Source organism: Patella vulgata, chromosome 4, assembly GCF_932274485.2.
Source record: "Patella vulgata chromosome 4, xgPatVulg1.2, whole genome shotgun sequence".
Classification (NCBI taxonomy): Eukaryota; Metazoa; Mollusca; class Gastropoda; family Patellidae; genus Patella; species Patella vulgata.
Window position 1 is genome coordinate 51,501,323 of NC_065882.2, and position 21,476 is coordinate 51,522,798.

General features: G+C 33.7%; 2 protein-coding genes across 7 annotated transcripts in view; one reads left to right on the forward strand and one right to left on the reverse strand.

The window, feature by feature from the left end:
• The first annotated feature begins 251 nt into the window (after positions 1-251).
• On the forward strand, positions 252-17,101 carry LOC126818390 (spindle and centriole-associated protein 1). Of its 6 annotated transcripts, none has more exons than XM_050545786.2 (18): positions 252-306; positions 1,833-1,928; positions 2,411-2,458; positions 2,913-2,979; positions 3,149-3,261; positions 4,462-4,533; positions 6,228-6,292; positions 7,444-7,553; positions 7,905-8,078; positions 8,801-8,979; positions 9,323-9,472; positions 9,691-9,783; positions 9,906-9,998; positions 10,520-10,613; positions 12,262-12,531; positions 12,972-13,714; positions 14,175-14,267; positions 15,554-17,101. In XM_050545786.2, exons 2-18 carry the CDS (start codon positions 1,848-1,850, stop codon positions 15,635-15,637), a joined length of 2,529 nt encoding a protein of 842 aa, XP_050401743.1. In that variant the 5' UTR covers positions 252-306; positions 1,833-1,847; the 3' UTR covers positions 15,638-17,101. The 6 variants fall into 6 exon arrangements, with proteins under 6 accessions (XP_050401743.1, XP_050401745.1, XP_050401746.1 ...); XM_050545788.2 differs by having other exon boundaries at positions 266-302; XM_050545789.2 differs by lacking the exon at positions 252-306 and adding an exon at positions 312-343.
• Positions 17,102-17,113: 12 nt separating this feature from the next.
• LOC126818385 (uncharacterized) overlaps positions 17,114-21,476 on the reverse strand; it is a 28,698-nt gene continuing 24,335 nt past the window's right edge. Inside the window, exon 3 of the mRNA XM_050545781.2 lies at positions 17,114-19,082. Within this exon, the coding sequence (XP_050401738.1) occupies positions 19,077-19,082 (6 nt within the window). The 3' untranslated portion in view covers positions 17,114-19,076. The remainder of the gene's footprint in view (positions 19,083-21,476) is intronic.

Below are 21,476 nucleotides of genomic sequence, written 5' to 3' on the forward strand. Positions count from 1 at the left end.
AACAGCCCGAACAGCCAAAGTGCAAAAAGACTGAATTGTAGTATACTACAACAGAAATCTTATGTGCTTTTCCTAAACCTGAAAAGAACTGGTTTTTAAAAGAAATATGGCATGTTAATAATATATTTTCCAAACTTATTCCATTTTAGATATCAACCCAAACTTCACAACAAATACAATTTTATTCATACTTTTGTATTTCTGTAAAAAGATAGCATGTCGCCGATGTTTTTTCCTCGACGCCGGAGTAGTCTCCCGTCAAACTAATTCTTCAATCCAGCGGGATCTTTGATTGAAGAGAAGTAGGTTAGCAGATTGTAAACAATATTTTGCTGTTCCAAAAGTAAACAGTCGTGTTATTATTCATGGATTTGGTTACAGGTTCCCATTTTCTTCTGATTTCTATGTCAGTAAATGTAGGTTTTATAAAAAATTAGGAGTCAAATAGAGGCCATACGTGACATTTATATTCTCAAAAAGATAAACAAAATAAATACTATAGACAAGTCTGTACAAGAAAACTCAAACTGACAATCACAATGTGAAGATAGAATACTGACTACCGAGCTAGGGCCATGTGGTATTTCAACTCATAAAATAGTGATTTATATCAATGTATGATATTATAGCCTACTGTTCTTTGTGCCAAATTGGCATTTTTACTTTCAAAATTGTAACAATATGTTAGTCCCGAAATGACCTAGTTTGTGTCCAGTGAAGTCAATTGTGGCACTCATATGAAAGTTGGTTTTGTTTTTCTTTGGCAATTTCGGCACTTGTTATAGAATAGCCTACACATTGTTTAAATGTATTAAAGTATACCTAAAAAAATTAACCCTGCAGCTTCTTGATAGACTGATAAAGAAACTAGGTTAAAAAAAACAACAGCAATTGAAGCTTATAAATAAAATGTAGAAGTGATGATAAGGGTTCTGTTGGCAATTTTAACTCTTAGTTCTTGAGAAATTGCTTGGTAATGGAATCGTCTGAGATCAATTTATATGAATTGGATGTACAATGATTATATGTTGTTGAATAACAAAGTCAAAGAGATTCAGCTAGCAGTCTAGACAAAATATGGGTACGGTAAAGATTTATAAGTCTGCTGCCTACCTTCAAGTCCTAGCTTAGCCTCACATCTTCATTAATTAACATTAATTAACATTCCTATTTATGCACGTCTTTCTTTAATCCTGAAATGTTATCTAAATTATTAATTATACATTAATTAACTTGTCTTAACCAGATCATAACCAACTCTCAATGTCAACGCTAGCCTGTGATATTTACTTGATTAGGATCCGATTTGCTGCCCAGCTTTCATTCATGATTTAATCATGAAATGGATAATCAAGACTATGTTTTTTATCGTACCGACTTTAGTAATGATGATCAAGGCTAGGCAGAAAATTCAATTGCTAAAATCTTGGTTCAGAGTGGATCAATTTGACTGAAATTTTCAGCTAAATCTGCCTAATGCAGGTCTTTCTTTAGGCCTGAAATGTTATCTAAATTATTAATTAGACATTAATTAACTTATCCAGACAATAATCAACTCTCGATGTCAACACTAGTCTGCGATATTTACTGGATTAGGGTCCGATTTGCTGCTCAACTTTCATTCATGATTTAATCATGAAATGAATAATCAAGACTAGCCTAGGCCGAAAATTCAATTGCTAAAATCTTGGTTCAGAGTGGTTAAATTTGACTGAAATTTTCAGCAAATCCCCTTTACATTATCTAGTTTTTAACTATTATTATTATATTTATAGTGAGAACTTCCAGTTCTTTATCTAATCTCCCATAATATATCTTTAAATTAATTTCAGATATATAATTAAGCCATGTCATTCTACAGAGTTGGTTACTCAGGGATAACTACTAAAAAGAAAAAGGCATCTGTTAAAAAGAAACCAAAATGGGATGTAAGTACCTGGTAGTTTATAATAGTAGTAAGCATATTGGGTTAACTTCCATGCTCACATAAAGAGACATTATGTAAGAGCCGAAGCTAAACTTGCATGGCTTCAAATGTTATGTTAATTATTATTTAGACATTCACACAACAAGCCTACAATCAACTCCATAGAACATCAGATGGCTGAGATAATGAGTGGATTTGACAATGCCTGCCATATCTGTGTTAAATGCAAATATGGCAAAAGACTGATGATAAAAGAAACTGACCATTGAAACTTTGTTTATTATCATGGCAATGGTACTTGTCAATTAATATGAACTGCCGATTATGCATATTTCTTGTCAAAACTTTCAGTACATGTAGGCTCTATATTAATTTTTCATTATCTGTTTTTGTGCTATTATAGCAAGAACAGATAGCTCTTTCTGTAAATTTTGCATTTTTACATGTTACAGTACTCAATGTTTCATTTTATGATCTTTGCAGGATACTAACCACGATTTGTCAGCCTATAAAGCAACTGATGAAGAAATAGTAAGTCTCATAAATAAAATATGGTAAAAGATGCTAATTAGTATTCACATTTTTACAATAAGGTTGTTTTGGTTTTTTTTAAAATGTAGAGGGGCTTGTTTCACCAAATTTTATCTAAGATAGAATCCAAATTTTAGTAATTTGATTGGATAATATTAGATTGATTTTAGTGCTTAGCCAATCAAAATTGAAGTATCTACTAAAAATTGGATTTTATCTTAAGTTAAAATTTTGTGAAATAGGCCCCTAGAATTAAATAATAGTTTTAGATATTAACTATTGAATGTCTTCTTATTTTCTCCAGTGAACTTACATGAAGGGCATCAATAAACAAGGTGTTTACAGACTTAGAAAGTTATGTGGAGCACTAATGTTGCTGCTGTTGCATACCAATTTGTTTAAAAGTATCAGTAATACAGATTTATATTTTGTTATTATATTTTTCATTGTACAGATGCAGAGAAAGTTAGCTCATAAATCCAAGAATCATATGGCATTTAAGCTTCAACAGATAAGAAAAGGTAAATGCAATGATGAGCTTTTTTCCAAAATGTATTAAATTCCATGTCAGCTTTGTCTAAAAAAAATCAAATAATTCTCTAAATCTTAAAATATGAGAAAAAAATATTCTTTGAATTCCAGCCTCATAAGTTTCATCATGTTGGTAAAATTGAGGTATTTTTTGTTCAGGTGAGACAAAATGTTCCAGTAATGGCAGTAATGCACCAGTAGGTGGACGGATCACTCAACAGCAAGCTAGACAATTAGCTATTATGAAAGAAATCTTATATGATCAACGTCAGGTAGGCTACGTCCAATTACTGTAATGAACTGCCTCACATGTTTTTGTATCTATATCTACATGTATATGATTCTCGGTATCCCCAGTGGTCTCATTCCGTTCTACTCCACTATACCCTTGGTTCAGCTATGGGGTATTCACATATTCAAATTATCTGCCCTTGATCATAATTTGATTCTACGAACCAATCAAAAATCAACTTACAAACCAGTCTGAGCCTCATTGCTTACGTTCACAACAATATGACGGTCATCAAGGGCAGATAATTTGAGTATGTGTCTCCCCCATGGATGAACCCAGGTGTTAGTGGAGTAGAACGGAATGTGTGGAGTAGAACAGTTGTATCTATATATCTTATAAATTTGTGATTTCTGTCGTAAGTAGGGCTAATGTCGACTTTTCAACTCAAAGCAACTAGTTGCAGTCAGTTGTAAGTGTGCTTATGTCGATCATAGCAGCAACTGAGGACAACTGAATTCGGAGCGCTTATGTCAGAAACGAAACTGATAGCGATTACTACACTGAATGCCTGATTGTTGATTTATTCATCACATGATGATCAAAATGGCGAATAACTTAGAAGGAGCACCCCAAAGGCATGGTCGGTCTTTCTACAATTCTATTAATATATTATTGTCAACATCATCAACATTTAAAAAGTGGGTTTCCTTGTTTGCTTACCGTTGCTTATTTATAAAGTCACATGACACATTTCTCATATCATGTGATGGAAACGAGTTGACACCAGTTGTAAGACCACTCATTGTCTAGTCTACTGAAACTAGTTGCTGCTAGTTGCAGCGAGTTGCAGAAAGTTGAACATGTACAAGTGACTGCAACTAGTTGCTGCTAGTTGCAGCGAGTTGCAGAAAGTTGAACATGCGCAACTGACTGCAACTTGTTGCAGCGAGTTGTAAGAGGCACTCTTTTCAACCTTTTTTAGTTGCATTCAGTTGCTCTCAATTGCTCCCAGTTGTTTTGAGTTACAAGGTCGACATAAGCCCCCCCCCCCCCCTTAGAAGCTGATTCAATGGTTGTAAAGTGTATTGACTATTAAAGGACCATTAGAATAGAAGTAAATTACTACTTCTGCCATGTAGTTGTTCAAAAGTTATCATTTCTTGATCTAAAAGTTGAATCATTTGGGGTAAATATGACTTGTTGTATAACCAAGTAATAAACATTTGATTATTTTTTTTAGCTGAAGAATGTCTTGGATAAAACAGACAGTATGATGGCAGTTGTACAAGATTTATTTGGTGATGATCCTAAGGTAGAGTGTCCCACCAAATCTATCCAAATATATCAACAATTATACTACAATATCATATATATAATTATAACAAGCTTTAACTTATTGTCACTAAATAAACAGTCATGTCATATTTAACAAGTTATAACCATTCAAACATCAATAAAAAAAATACACTGAAAAGATAAACAACAAGTGGACATTACATCTGGGCATTATAGAGTGCAAAATAGGTTACATGCCCTTGGTTTGAGATTAGTCGCTTCAAACAAGTCTATTGACTGTTCTCTGCCTGATTGACAGGCCTGGATATTCAAGACTTATTTTCTATGAAACATTACAGAAAGCTAGATCAAGAAATCTTAATTTAGTTAGGCAACTCAATGATTTGTAAAAGCAAAAGGAAAATACTACAGTGGACTCTGTCAATTACGACATTGTACGGGATCGATACAATATGTCAGAATACTCAATTGCCTCAATACGGGAAGTATTATACGTTTATCTACGCCTCAAACCACTCGTGTGTCACTCTGTTCATGTCTTCAAACTTAGCGTTCAAGTAAAATCTTTTCTTACAGCTGTTTGAATTCATCTTTTCGCTTTAAAATGTTGGATACTGTAGTACAGCCAATTGAATACTTAACGGCTAATTCCTTCTGTGTAGGTCGTGGAACTTTCTCAAAATCAGTGCTATGATGTCAAAGTCAATTCATAACGATCACACATTATGAATTGACTTGAGAAACTCAAATCAAATACCAAGCGCTCTCTTACAAGAGATTATAAAATTATCAAGGTAATCAACAAAGACTGACACATGTTTTATGCTCACAGATAATTGATTGGTGATTACTTGTCGGTGAACACCCACTGATTGAAGGCCAGATTATCCAATGTTAATTGAACGCAAATGTGTGACGGGACCGCTGATTTATATTCAGAATACAGACTACTCAAAACTTTTTTGGTTGAAGTAATAGGGAAATAAATAGGGAGATGAAAATGGTGACGGATTTCACAGAATGCTGTAGTATTCAGATGTCTGAAGTGACTGAGTCCACTGTACTAGTATCCTGAGTGTTGTAGCACCATGGGTCTTTTGTCAGACGTGGAAAGCGACCCTCATACTAATACTGGTTGCCACATCTGGCGTATGACCCATGCATTCCTTTCTTACTTCATATCTTAATAGCCTTGTGATCGTCTAGTATTTAATAAGGCTACTAAGATACGTAGTAAGAAACGATGCATGGGTCTTACGTAGGATGTGGCGCCCGGTTTGGCGTGGTCCACTCTCCACATCTCACAGATGACCCATGGTACTACACAATGTGAGAATCTAATAATTAGCCAAAGATATTAATTAATATAATGCTATCATTAATTTAAAGAGTAAAAATTCTAGCAATGTTGCTACATTGTTTCAGAGATATTAATAAAGCAAATTAAACAGTTGCTGTAACAACCAAAAAGGTTAATAATACTGTTAATGTTATTTTAAATCTTTTACAATAGATCTTTTACAGCTTGAATAGTTGATACGTGTTTAGAAAATGCCAGATCGGATGGCTATTTATAGGCTAATAGAACCTTCTCTGGCTTATGTACGTGCTCAGTATCGTTCTTGTTTCTCAATTTTATTGAGCTATGCTTCTATCAAATAAATTTTGCTCTATTTATTTGGTTTGCTGATTAACTTGATTACATTTCAGAAATATAAGGGGTTTCCTAATATAACAACAGCACCTAATAATATAGCTGCAGGAGATGCAAATAGGTTAGTATATTATATAATATTATTGATGATTAAACATACACATTAAGAATAGTCTTATCAAATTGATTCAAACATGATTAAAATCCACCAATCTTAATGGCTTGATGCATCAACTGCATTTTTACATGGCATGCAAGCATAGATTGATGAAATTTCAATTAATCATTACTTTGTCAATACTGAATAGAATTGAACCATTTTTTGACTGATATTTCCTATTAGAGATTCATCTTCCACAGTATTGTATTTTTAAGGGATTCCTACAGCGCTAAAATGATATCTAAACATTGGTTTTTTTTTATTTTATTGTCTAGACTACTATCTTATAAACACCTTTCAGCCCTTAATTTTGATAGATTTAAATAAAAAAACGACCATTTACTTTGCGGCATAATGAGCCTTTAATTGTAAAATGCCATTTTTATACTCACCCTTCATCAGTTTAATGTCTAGTTTTCTGGATGAGACGAAAAACCGAGGTCCCGTGTACACATTGGCGTGCACGTAAAAGATCCCTTGGCAGTTGGAATTCGATATAAGAGTAGGCCGTAGTGCCGCTGTCCGGGCAAAATTTCCCTCATAGCACACTGTATGGCGTGTGCCCGTCTTCATTAGCCCAGATTAGGAGCAGAACAGTAGGACGTTAAACTCCATTTCATTTCATTTCATCAGTTTAAAGTTATAATGACTGCTGATATTACTTTACATTATTTTAATGTAATTGTCCATGTTTTTCTTAAAGCGGCATAGGTAAGATTAGATAAAGAGCTAACAGTTCTCGCTATTATAGTTCAAAAATAGGTAATGAAAAAAGAATATTCTGAAAATTTCAGTCAAATTACGGCATTCTGAGCCTAGATATCAGCAATACAATTAAAGTCTAGCCTTGATTGTCATTACTACCATTGTTACGATAATAAACAAAGTCTCAATTATCCTATTTGATGGTAACTGTATCGACCACAAAGTGTATTTAAATATACTTATATACATCGCAGCCATCCAATGGCATCGAGAGTTGATTATGGTTTTGGTAAGTTAATTAATGTCTAATTAATAATTTATATAACATTTCAAGCCTAAAGAAAGACCTGCAATAATACCTGTTTTAAGTCAGCTCATGACGTTTGTTTATTGTTTTTGTTATTAAGGACAAGTCAATTGGCACCAGATATGCCAGAAATATACACACGAATAGAAGCCTTGAGTGATTCAGTTATGAACCCTTCAGCATTGAATGATCTGCCAGATTCAGATTCAGGTATTAAAAAATTTCAGATTTTTTCAATATGAATATAATGTGAGAGCTGCATGTAAATCAGAGAGTTTGGATTTGAATTTTAAGGATACTTTTCACTTAGAGAGCCAAGTTGAACCAATGCAATAAACTATCTTAAAGATATGCTGTATGTCAAATGTCAATATTGCTGGTATTTATAATATAAGGCCCATACTTTCCAACAAAAAAGCTAAGTTAGGCAAAAAAATTACAGCAGAGTATAAGTTATGCAACTTAGGGGTCCTTAAAAAAAAGTTTGATGCTTTTAAGAAAATAGTGTATTTCCTGATCCTATATGCTTCAAAATTAAAAAAAATATATATTATCTTATAGATGAAGATGGTAAATCAAACCCTCATCCCATTGTTTACCAACCACAGATGAATTTGCAAAGATTTCAACAATTTATAGCTAATGAAGAGAAGAATCAAACATTTAGTAGCATTGGTGGTCAAGCTCAGTTAAGTCACAATGAGGTTGGTCCTGTCCAAAGTACACAAATACAAGGTAAACACATCTATGCATCACAATTTTGTATATTAACATTTACAGCTATTGATCATTATTAATTGTATCTTTGGACAATATCTAATTTTTCACGGCTAAATTCACTCTAAACTGTACTCTAATTGATTATTTAACATCTACTGAAGTTAACAAAATCAAAGGAGCTTACTCTTTCTAGAACACCAGATACTACTTCTTAGTCTTATTTCAAGAGTTCCCTAAATTTTGTAGTATATTTATGCATTTGAAATGATAACGTTTAGGCTGTAATTGAGCAATAACTATTACCTCTATAATCAAAACAATGTCACTTATTTGTTCCCTGTCAAAATTCCTATCTGGCAAGACCAAATTTGTTGGATGGCCGAATGGTTAGCACATGCGCGCTGTATCATGAGGCGTGTCATTAAGTTAACTGGCGTGATTTTGAATCCCCAGTTGTACGTGACAAGAAGTAGGGTTGCCTGTCCAACCACGTGGGTTTTTGTCCGGGTCCTCTGGTTTCCTCCCACTGCTAAAGACCCCTACGCGCAAGCGAATTATTGAAATAAAATTAAAACCATATGTTAGTCCCGAAATGACCTAGTTTGTGTCGAGTGGACGTTAAACCCCATTTCTCTCTCTCTCTCTGACTAAGTTAATAGACAATATTTGAGACAGTGCTGAAGTTTTATTTTTGAAATTTTATGCGTCAGTTGACGATGTTTTATATACGTTTGTAGGAATGAGTGGATTTGAAACTCCACCTAAAGATGGCAATGAGTCTATAGGTATATTAAGATCACCTAGATCAGCTATAAATGATACAAGTAAAGTAAAGAAGAGTAGAAATCGAGTACCTAGTCAATCAATAGATACAACTACACAATCATCAGCTATGAATTTAACTGATATGAGAAAGGTAATAGAATCAAACCCATAAAAAATTTCTTCATGGATATTATGGAAATTTTGTATATTGTTGTTGCCCCCATTCATTTACCTGGTTACAGGAAGTAGCTCTATTAAAAACATTGAATGAATTCAGAAATGTGGCATAGGCTCATAAATGCTACTAACAATCATAAATGATACTGGATAACCATACATTGCTACAAACAACATGATGAGATAATTGTAGTGCCTCCCTCCTGCATCAGATTTTTGGTAAGGTTTGTCTTAAATAATCCAGGAGAACATTTCTGACATTCTGATTATTACTATGCAAGAAGTTATTCTGTATGATATAATTTTTTGTATTATAGGTTTTAGAAAGTTTAGAAGATGAAATAGAAGAATTTGAAAAACAGACGGGCAGAAGACCACCAGCAGAAAAACAACGTGCAAATACATTTTCTGGTTATACAGTGGCATTAATAGATGCAGTGTCTAAATTAGCTAAATATTTAAGAGAGGTAATTATAATTCATTCATTTGACTGGTTTTAAGAAATGAGAAGTTTAAAATTAAATCCTAATCGCTGTATCAGACATTCAGGAAATAGATTGAATTGATTGTTCCTAAAGGTTAGGTTATTTGGAGTCTAACTGATATTCCGATTTCAGAAAATGACAAGAAACTAAAAAAGCTATGTTTAAAATATACTGTAAGTTATTATCTGTATGAATTTCAGACTGATAGAAGATTACAAGCTGAAATAACTGTTAGAGAACAATTAACACAAGATGTCCATCAGATGAGAAATATTATAGATGCTCTCACATCGGTAGGTATCAATATCATGAAAATAAATTGATCTGATGTTATTTATGTTATCAAATGTCAATTGATGTATATAATATTTGAACCAAGACAATAAATATAAAAGAATGATTTATAAATCAACAGGATATTATAGTATCACAAGAAGAATATGGTAAAACACAGACACAGTTTGAAAGATACAGACAAAAAACGGAACAAGAATTTGCAGTTATTAAGGTTAGTGTTTTGATTTATAGTTTAGATAAACATACATTGTCATCTATGGCTATATTATCATGCTAACCATTTACAATGAATTCCTTATATTTTAAACTTAAAAAATATATATTTACCCTATGGACCAGACAAAAAAGAAATCTTATTTTTGGCAGTCAGTAAAACACAGTATTTGCACTTTAGATCATAAGGTCTATCATTGAGTCAAGAGCCCAAGCCTGTTGACCCTTGTGGGTTTTCTCTGTATCCTTCCACTGTTAATGATCCTTCAGCACATTCGAATTATTGAAAGGAAAGTCTACCATATGTTAGTCTTGAAATGACCTAGTTTGTTTCAAGTGTACATAAAATTCTATTTCTTTTTCTCAACATATTTGCCCATTTAAGTTTTTGGGGAAACTGCACAGAACGTTTCAGAACTAAGTCTGTTTGGCAGTGTAAATAACAGATGAGGTGTGAGTAAAACTGAGTCCGTCCACCATTCTAAATAACAGGCATTTGATACTATTTATATGTTGTAGGCTGCTTTACATGGAATGGGTGTACAGACAATAAATGTTAATAATAGTAGTGGTGAACCACAAACAACAATAACACCACCAAAACATCACCCAGGTATTTATAAATATTACTCATATATAGGGATTAAATATCAGTACAAAATTGTCAACAATAAAACAAAAAATATATGATGGTTTATCCATATCAAGTCAAACCAGCGGCTGCCAGGCAGGATACGCCCACATTTTGCAAGAGATGGATAAAGAACAAGCTAAAAACCAACACGATTTTTTGTACAATCAGGGGCAATAATCCAGAAGTTATGGCCTGAAATATCAAAAGGGACTGAGATCTTTGGGATATAAAGATATGTTTTAAGTTTCATCAAAATTGGATAAAAATTGTGATCTCTAGAGGGTCTACAACCTTCGTATTACACACTTCTACACAATTTGTGTACAAAGAGCGGCCATTTTGTCGGGCAGTTTCATTCGATTTTCCCGAAATTCAAATTCAACCTTCATTATGATGGAATGGTTATGTATTTAAACGTTTTTTAAAATCGGAAAAAAATTGTGACCTCTAGAGAATCCGCAAGATAAAAAGTTGAATTCAGGAACCAAGATCTTAATGTATAACGGTGATATATTCAAGCGTTTTTTTAAATCGGATAATAATTGTTACCTCTAAAGGGACCCCAAGCTAAAGACCTGATTTTTCGTACAATCAGGGGCCATAATTCAGGAAGTTACGATTCGATATGTACGAAAATGGAAAGGAACCAAGATATTTGGGTTATAAACATTCATTTTAATTTTCATCAAAATCAGATGAAAATTGTGACCTCCAGAGGGTCCACAACCCTGATACACAATATTTTGACACTATTTGCGAACTAGGGGCTCGGCTATTTTGTCCTTCCATTTCGGTCCGATTTTTACGAAATTCAAAGTTAAGCATCCTTAGGGTGTAACGGTGATATATTCAAACGTTTTTTTTAAATCAGATAAAAATTGTGACCTCTATAGGGTCCACAAGCTAAAAACGTGATTTTTCGTACAATCAGGGGCCATAATTCAGGAAGTTATGGTCCGATATGCGCGAATATTGAAAGGAACCAAGATCTGTGGGTTATGAACATACATTTCAAGTTTAAACCAAAATGGATAAAAATTGCGACCACTACAGTGTTCACAAGCTAAAAACATGATTTTTCGTACAATCAGGGCCATAATCCATGAAGTTAGTCCAATACATGCCAATAACGAAAGAAATCGAGATCTTAGGGTGATACACCTATATTTCAAGTTTCATAGAAATCGGATTAAAATTGTGACTTGTAGGTAAAGTGTTCACAAACAATTGTGGATGGACGGACAGGGGCGACGACAATATACGTCCACATGAAAATGTTTGCGTATAAAGATATGTATTACATGCTAATAAGAAGGAAAATTCTTCCTCGGGGGATATATATAGGACTAGTATACTGGAAATTATGACTTGTATTTGGTGATAAAACTAAATTGAGCAGACAATGCTGGTTTCATAATTTTATTAAGATGGGGGTTACCATGGCTGCTCTTGGGTCCTGGATACTCAAATAATTATTAGTCAATATATGTTAGCTATAACAATGGTGGGTTATCGCTTTCTAAAAATGTATTATTTCAGTAAATACTGAATCAATTTAGCTATATTTTACTACTAAATTAAATTGAAATAACCAAGAAAATTTATTTTAAAAAAATGTTTATTTCAGATGAACAGTTTAATGAAATGTATCAGTATTTAGAGACATTTAGGAATAATAATAATTTGAGTACTGTACAAGGTCCTGCTATAACATCTCTACCCAATCATACTACTACCACCACCCAGTCTTTACCAAATCCTGCACTAAAATCATCATTACCAGATCATCTACAGGATCATGGCGCTGTTCTTCTATCACCACCAGTAAGGAAAACCAGGGTACATGATCAACAGGAACATAATAATTACCAGGATCATTCGGAATCATTGTTTTCAAGTAAGTCACAGATTTGTAGGTTGTATTGCTATATTATTTATCACTACTTGACAAAAGTATTTCCCCTTGGTAATATATTTTGGCAATATATTTAGCACTAAAATTAAAACATTTATTTGTTACTTATTGGGACCCTTGGAAGTGACATTAAAATTATACCTACAATTTGTTCCGTTTTATTTTTGGTATCTTTATAGGGCATATCAAGTAATGCACAGATTGTGGCATGCCTACTCCTTTCCAAGCCATCCGAATAAACAGAACAAAAATAACATCTCATTTTTATTACGGTCGATTGGACCTGGAACAATTATAAACGATATCTACCCTTTACATTGGTAAATAACTTTCAAGAAAATGAGGATTTGCAGTCTGTTCTACAAATTATTTTGAATCAATTTTTAATAGCAAACATTTCAATTATTTTTCTCTTACTCCAGGGCGACAGACATCATTGATTGACTTACCAGCTCTAGCCAATGGTGTAACGACTGCTTCTGATTATATGCCTCCTGTTGGTGCTACAATAAACGTTCCTCGTCCAATACCACTTTCTAAACCAATCACTTCTCAGACTGTAGAAACTTCCCAAGCACAATACCAACAAGTCAGCATTCAAGCACAAGATCATCTACCTGCTCAAGTATCTGTAAGTGTTGTACGAAATCCTGTTTTACAAGGCGGCATGCCAAAAAATCCACGAGAAGATGACATGAAATCCCAAATTGCAGAACTAAATAAACAACATGAAGAGGCTCAAAAACGTCTTCAGTTGCTTCTCGTTCAGCAACAACAGCAAAAATTATTGAGCGATCAAGATAAAAACCAGCAGAATAGGCTGCATACACAGGACTCACAAGATAGGTCACCATTAAACCATATGAGTCAGTCCATGTTAAATCAACAAAGACAATTGATGCAGCAGCAACAACAAATTGCTCAGTTATTAGAGCGCCAGTCACAGAATTTTGCAAATCAAAGTAATCACAATAGTAATGGTTCTGATAGAAGTGAACTGTCTCAGAATAAGGTCTTACAGCAACAGGAAAATGTTATGCAACATATGCAGCTACAGATGCAGAGAATGCAGCAACAACAAGGATCTATGGGCTTCGATATACACAGACAGATGGTTGATGATGAAAATACTGCTGTTACTCCCCCTAGAGATACTAATACGCAGGTAAATTAATATACGTATCAAGATATTAGTCCTATGATCAAACAAATACCTTGCTAATAAATAGGTTTAGTTTTATCTCAATGTTTATATTTTGTGTATTTGCATAGAATTACACACTGTATATTTCGTTGAAGTTTGGTACACTAAAAATTAAAATCATATTTACCAATTGGTTTATGTTTACATTTTAATGTTTATGTTGTGGCTTAGACACAGATGCAAATCATCGACTTTTTTAGATACAATTTGGCTTTACAAGACTATATGCTGGATAGCATAGTACAAATTAAAATGATAGATCTCAAAATCAGAAATAATATCTCACTAGTTATTTATCAGCTTGTGCATTTATTTACATTTTTGTGCTTATACTGAATGCTTATACGTGTCATTTATCATAATCCTGATAGAGATACAACATACTTTCCAACTTGGTTTTGATTAAAACTTCTATTTTCAGAATGGAGGGCCTTTTTCGCCAGAAATATCCCCCATCTCTCAGTTGTCTGATAATCTCTATGTTCCTTTACAAAACCAACATCCTTCAAGACAGGTAATTATTGCAATGTACATTATTCAGCTGTGAATTGTCTTACATGTATATCGGATAGGAAATTTTTATTTTGACATCCAGATACTTTCACCAAATAATGAGGTGTCCAAAAAAAATATTCAGACAAATGTGACATTGGGAGGGGGGGGGGCTACACTCTTTGATAAAAAGACCAAAGCGGCGTTTACACGATACAACCCATCCATACAACCAATAGATATAGCAGTCACATCCGACCAACTCATCAGACAAATGGTCGGATGAACAGCTTGTTGTATGGATAGGATCAGTTCTATTCTCATCTGACAGTCTGATGCAATGGCCAATCAAATTGTGTAATATTAGACACCATCATATAGGGTATGACGTCATATCTGACTTGGCAACAAGACTTCCTGATTAAAGATATCTTCTTCTGTCACTTCAAGTACTGTTATGTCCTCTAAATGGATCTAAACCTATCCTGCACTGAATTAGAATATCTAATAACTCTGTATAGAGGGCATGGACTTTGTGGCATCAACACTACACAAAGACAGGATGTGAAATGTCGTCTGCTATTTTAATCAGTAACTAAAAAGGAACAAATGTTGCCATACAACGAATAGAACTATTGTATCCAATGTGTTTCTCTCTCTCCGTATGGATTGGTTGTATCGTGTAAAAGCTGCTTAAGGCCTCCACCAATTCATCAATTGACAAACTTCGTTTTTATACGCTCACATTGAAATGAGTTATATTTTTTCGTTGCTCCCGTCCATCCGATTTACTTTAAATTTATACGCAGTGTTTAAGCCCATGATCCGAAGAATCCTATTGATTTCCTATAATTACAGCTAGAGTTATGGCCCATGATTACTTTTGAAAAATCTTGTGGACACTCTTAAAAGGCTAAAGATAATATCGGATAGACTTTAAATTATACAGTGTTTAAGGTCATGAGATGAATTTCCGATAATTACTGTGCGAGTTATGGCCCTTGATCTTGGATGCTCCAAGAGGCTAATGTTAATATCCAATTGACTTTAAATTTATATAGAGTGTTTAAGGTAATGAGACGAAGAGGCCTATTGATTTTCAAAGATTTACTATCTGATTGACTTTAAATTTATACAGTGTTTAAGTTCATGAGACCAAGAGGCCTACAGTCTGTTTCGTTACCTGGCAACCTATCTTTTAGCATGTCACTATTCCAGGATGGCTGCGATGAGATCATACTTGGTTCCTTATCCATATATGACAATATTGTGAGATTATTAATAAATAAAAATTTTTACTTTTTTCAGGCACCAAGAGACATACAGATATCATTACCTACTGTTGATTTTGATTCAACTCTAGGAGATACACCTTCGCCTCTTAAAAGATAAACCTCTGTTATTCACTGCCTGACTCACCACAACTGCTACTGGGAACATCTGTCACCAAATATTAAAATACACATATTGCTATGTATTTTAGTTTGATTATTTATGAATTATTGTTCTATAGAGATGCATTTAGACATTACGACACAGTAATTCAAGTGAACATTTTCATCTTTACTCTAAAGTAGGCTATACTGAAAATATATGTAAATATGTAACTATGGTGTTATTGGTAGTGTCTGTACAGCTTTATTATTACATACAGCATTATATTAAATTTGATTCTGAAGTCCAAGAAATGTTTCATTCACATATTTTTACATTTTAGTTAAAGTTGAATAAGGACTACATGTATTTGTGCATTTTTGAAAAGAATATTTGGTGTAACTCGGTTGGTTAACTGTTTAGAAAATGAGCTTGTGATTTTGAATGAATATTTATTTATATTTATTTTTTTCCAAGAAAGAGTTGCATTTATTTGATATGTGATGTTCTTTTTTCTGTTTTGATTTTAAAAAAAAAAATGTACCACTACTATTTTGTTTTTTCATTTTATGAAAATTAGTCAACAATTTTCATATGATTATGCCATCGCCCCAGTCCGGCTGACAACATTTGTTTGTTGACACTCTACAGGTCATCTGATTATGATAACTTTAAACCCCACCAATGAAAATGCCTTGACATTGGTCATTCTTGATACCGCAGGGAATATGCTAAACATTTTGCAACAAGTATCACGCATTTAGTAAATGAGCTAGTCTAGCTTAGCTTTTGGGGTTTAAGGGACAATCATGGACATCCAGCAGGGATATCCCCACCACTGAAAATGTCTTGCATCGATTATTCTTAAAATGCTAAACATTTTTCAACAAATTTCATACGGTTAGGAAATGAGCGAGTTTTGATATGCTTATAACCTATTGTTACACAGTTCGCCGCTCTTCTGGCAAAGCAACGAATCTGATATATTTAAGTATTGAGAATTATGTGTTTGAAATTTGCGTTCTGTTGTTATATCTGTGGACATCAAATAATAACATTCATTTGTGACTTAATATTTCATACATATACATCAGGACACCGAACGCCATTTACATCAATGTTATTATTTGATGGCTACAGAGATACAACAGAACGCTAATTTCAAACACATAATTCTCAATACTTAAATATATCAGATTCATCGGTTCACCAGAAATGTGACGAGTTAATAACAAGCTGGTCTAGCTTATTTTTGGGGGTCAAATTATTTTGCACACCTACCGCAACAGACTCGGCAGTCATTCGTATTTTGCGATAGTGACCCATAGGAAGCCTAATGGCATAGAAATTGATTAGCGTTTCAGGTTCGTTATTACCCATTGCACAAATTCACAGCAAGTGCTTTGAAAAACCTTTTCCAGATGTATAGACTGCTGACCTAGGATAAACACTGGAATGCTTGATTCCATCCTCTTGTCAATTCAACATAATAGATGTATATTTATTTGTTTAATATAAAAGAATACAAATATTATATTATTATACATCATCTTATGTATATATACATTACAATATTATATAAACAATATACATAGGTTTAATTTTTAAACTATGTACATGATAATAAATGTTATCAATGATATATCAATATATACAGTATATCTTAACTAAACATCGTATTTGCGAGGAAATACCCCAAGTTATAAAAAATCTATTAAAAGAAGACCTGTTTGCGTCACGTGACTTGGCTGTTGCAGTACCTAGCAACCAGTGCGAAGCTGGAGGAGAATCCATTGTATATAATAGACAATGTTGTCTTTAATCAGCCATTTATCATAAATGCCTAAGCAAATTTTCGGACTATCCCCTGCCCACATCTTTTTCCGCAGTTTTTATCTCGGAAACTGTTGTAATTTTAAGTCTCTGATTTTTTCCATGTCCTCTCACCATTAAATTTATCAGCATATACATCAAGCGCTCCCGAATGCCAAGAGCTCAGACAGCCCTTAATCGTCAGGCTGCCAATTAGTGACACCCCCTCATTTTTGTCCTGTGCTTGCTCCATTGGTGTTTTTCAAGGAATCCAGAATTTTTCTAGCAAGATTGGGTGTCTTTACTTTCCATTTATAATAAACTGTCCCGATAAATACTTTTGTGGGAAAGTATATTTAATTGATCCAAATTTCTCAGTATATCTAGGTTTCAGAATCAAAATTTGACATTGTTATTCCAAAAATTATTCAATCAAAATTTTTTTAGCTGTATTATTTCAACCATTCTTCTAAAACAAGACTATTAATATTTTGTTTACAGCTCCACAGGAAGACAATCACATTTTATAAAGTACATAAATTTCCTCTTTTAACTAAATGCCATATTTGTAAAAATATCATTTATCTTAAACTATTAAAGAGGCCCTTGTAAGTTAATTTGGCAGTTGGTACATTTTCTTTATACCTATAGGTAAATATATTAATTACCGGGTATACTGTAATTGAAATGCTAAATAAAATGATTAAAATGCAATTAAATAACTTTTTATAATCTTATTGCACAAACAGTGGAAGAAAGGATATACCAAGGTTATGGATCAATTATTGAAATAAATGTTTTGCCAGCAATGCCAGCCAAAAAAGACTAAAATTAGTGACACTTAAAACTAACGACTCAAAAATATTTCCTGAGATAAATAATACAGAGAAATATAGCAGTGCTCCATGTTTATGAAATCGTCTGGGAGCCATAAAAAGTTCCTGCCAATTTCATAAACGAGAAAAAGGTTCCTGTAAAAAATACCTTAATTATATTGCAGTAGTAATTCTACATTTTGTTGAATTAAGGAGATCCAAATTGTATTTATTCTTTAGTTTTGTTTCATAATCTCTTATGGAAGATACTGCCTTGCGTGTTTGATAACATATGCAGTTTAAAAATAAACAAAGATAGGATGCCAGGCAACGAAACATACGCCCACATTAACTTAAGCCTCTAGAGCGTCCACAAGATATTTCAAAGTGATCAAGGGCTATTTAACTTTGGCAATAATTATTGGAAATCATTGAAAATCAATAGCGTTCTTCATCTCATGAGGATCCATAAGATATTTCAAAGTGATCAAGGACCATATAACTCTGGCAGTAATTATCGGAAAATCATAGGATTCTTCATCTCATGACCTTAAACACTGTGTATAAATTTAAAGTCAATCGGATATTAACTTTAGCCTCCAAAGCATCCACAAGCAATGTGGTCATATAAATACTGAAAGTAGTTTATTAATCTCAATATTTAGGAGAGCGATTTAGCTAATTTGAGGAAAGTTGAGGTGCATCGAGAGGAGCAGGAGTGAAAGAGCACCTTAAATGTGAAGGACTGATACAGTTTATAGCTAGTCTTTTTCTGTGTCTTTTCACCTATGTTTGGCATGCTTAAAATCATCACTTATCCTCTTCCTTTATCATAACTGAAATGAAATCAAAATAGAAACTGAATAAATAATGATTTCTAACTTAGTATAACATTATCGATACAATTACAAAGTCCTGATATAATATAACAAGGGTTGTCACATTTTCATAGATAATGGGAGCATTTACAAGACAGCTGAAGACACTAAAAACTGATCAAGAGTAATTAGAATGGCTTCTAGTTCTTCCTGATGCTAACATTTATTATACAAAACATACAGGCATACCGATATCAGTAACCAGATGATAAAATTAGCTGTTTTGAGTTCTGCAGTAATCATCAGAAGTCGCTTAAAATCAATAGGATTCTTTGTCTCGTGACCTCAAACACTGTGTAATGTATCAATCAATTTAAAGTAACTTTGGATAATAATTGTAGCCTCTAGCTAGACGCGTGTTCAGAGATGGGCTGCACAGAGCATATTGCAACTGTTTTGGCCTCACTCCATTCTAATCCTATACATGCTTGCGCCTAAAGTAGCAGAAATATTGTCCCAGAGCTAATGATCATAAAATTCTTGGGTAATTCCCCAGACCTCATGACAAACCAGACCCTCCTGCTAGCCTCTAGCACTAGATCGTTCAAAAGCAACTGTGGACAAAGGACAGACAAGAATGACGCCAATAATCAAGTACTGCCATAAATGTAGTTGTATGTACATGCAAATATTTAATGACCCATAATTTTTGTATATAAATTTATGAGAGGGCAGAACAGAAACACAAGCAAATACTACTATCTTGTGGTTATAAATCACATAATTTTTATACACCCACATTTTCATGTGGGCATATTATGCCGTTGCCCCTGTCCGTCCGTCCACAATTTGTTTGTGGACACTCTACGGTGTAACGGTGATATATTTGAACAGTTTTTTAAATCAGATAATAATTCTGACCTGGAGAGGGACCACAAGCTAAAACACGATTTTTCGTACAATCAGGGGACATAATTCTGGAAGTTACGATCCGATATGCGCGAATATCGAAAGAAACCAAGATCTTTGGGTTATAAACATGCATTTCAAGTTTCATCAAAATCGGATCAAAATTGTGACCTCTAGAGGGGCCACAACCTTGATATACCAGATGTTTACACTATTTGGGGGGGGGGGGGCATTTTGTCTGACAGTTTTGGTCCGATTTTCAAGAAATTCGAACTCAACCAACAATATGCTGGAACGGTGATATATTTTTACACTATTAGTGAGGAGGGGTGGCCATTTTGTCTGGCAGTTTTAGTCCAATTTTCACGGAATTCGAACTCAAACATCATTATGGTGTAACGATGATATATTCAAACGTTTTTTTAAATTGGATAAAAATTGTTACCTCTAGGTAACCAAGGTCTTAGTGTGTAATGGTGATATATTTACACGTTTTTTTTTTAAATCGGATAAAAATTGTGACCTCTACAGGGACCAGAAGCTTAAAACGCGATTTTTCATACAATCAAGGGCCATAATTCAGGAAGTTACGATTGGATATGCACGAATATCAAAAGGAACCAAGATCTTTGTGATATAAGCATAAATTTAAGATTGCATCAAAATCAGAAAAAAATTGTGGCCTCTAGCGATCTACAACCTTGATATACCGCATATTTACACCATTTGCGTTATACGAGGGACGGCCATTTTGTCCGTCAGTTTTGGTCAGATTTTCACGAAATTCGAACTCAACCATCATTTTGGTGTAACGGTCATATATTCATACGATTTTTTAAATCGAATAATAATTGTGCCCTCTGGAGGGCCCAGAAGCTAAAAACACGATTTTTTTTACAGTCAAGGGCCATAATTCAGAAAGTTACGATCCAATATGTGCAAATATAGAAAGGATCTTTGGGTTGTAAACATCTATTTCAAGTTTCATCAAAATCGGAACAAAATTGTGAGTTCTAGAGGGTCCACAACCTTGATATACCATATTTTTACACTGTTTGCGTAGGAGGGGCGGCCTTTTTGTCCGGCACTTTTGGTCCGATTTTCACGAATTTTGATCTAAACCGTCATTAAGGTGTAACAGTAATATATTCGAACGTTTTTTTAAATCAAAATAAAATTGTGACCTCCATAGGGTCCACAAGCTAAAAAACGTGATTTTTCGTACAATCAGGGGCCATAATTCAGGAAGTTACGGTCAGATACGAAATGAACCAAGATCTTTGGGTTATAAACTTACATTTCAAATTTCATGAAAATCAGATAAAAACTGTGACCTCTATAGGGTCCACAAGCTAAAAACGCGATTTTTTCGCACAATCAGGGGCCATAATCCATGAAGTTACAGTCCGATACATGCCAATATCAAAGGGAATTGAGATCTTAGGGAGATAAACCTATATTTCAAGTTTTGTTGAAATCGGATAAAAATTGTTACCTGTAGAG

Coding starts and splice junctions, on each gene's coding strand:
- LOC126818390 (XM_050545786.2), top strand. CDS start 1,848: ATGTCATTCTACAGAGTTGGTTACTCAGGGATAACTACTAAAAAGAAA. Junction 2,459..2,912: donor AAGCAACTGATGAAGAAATA/GTAAGTCTCATA, acceptor TTCATTGTACAG/ATGCAGAGAAAGTTAGCTCA. Junction 14,268..15,553: donor ACCAACATCCTTCAAGACAG/GTAATTATTGCA, acceptor TACTTTTTTCAG/GCACCAAGAGACATACAGAT.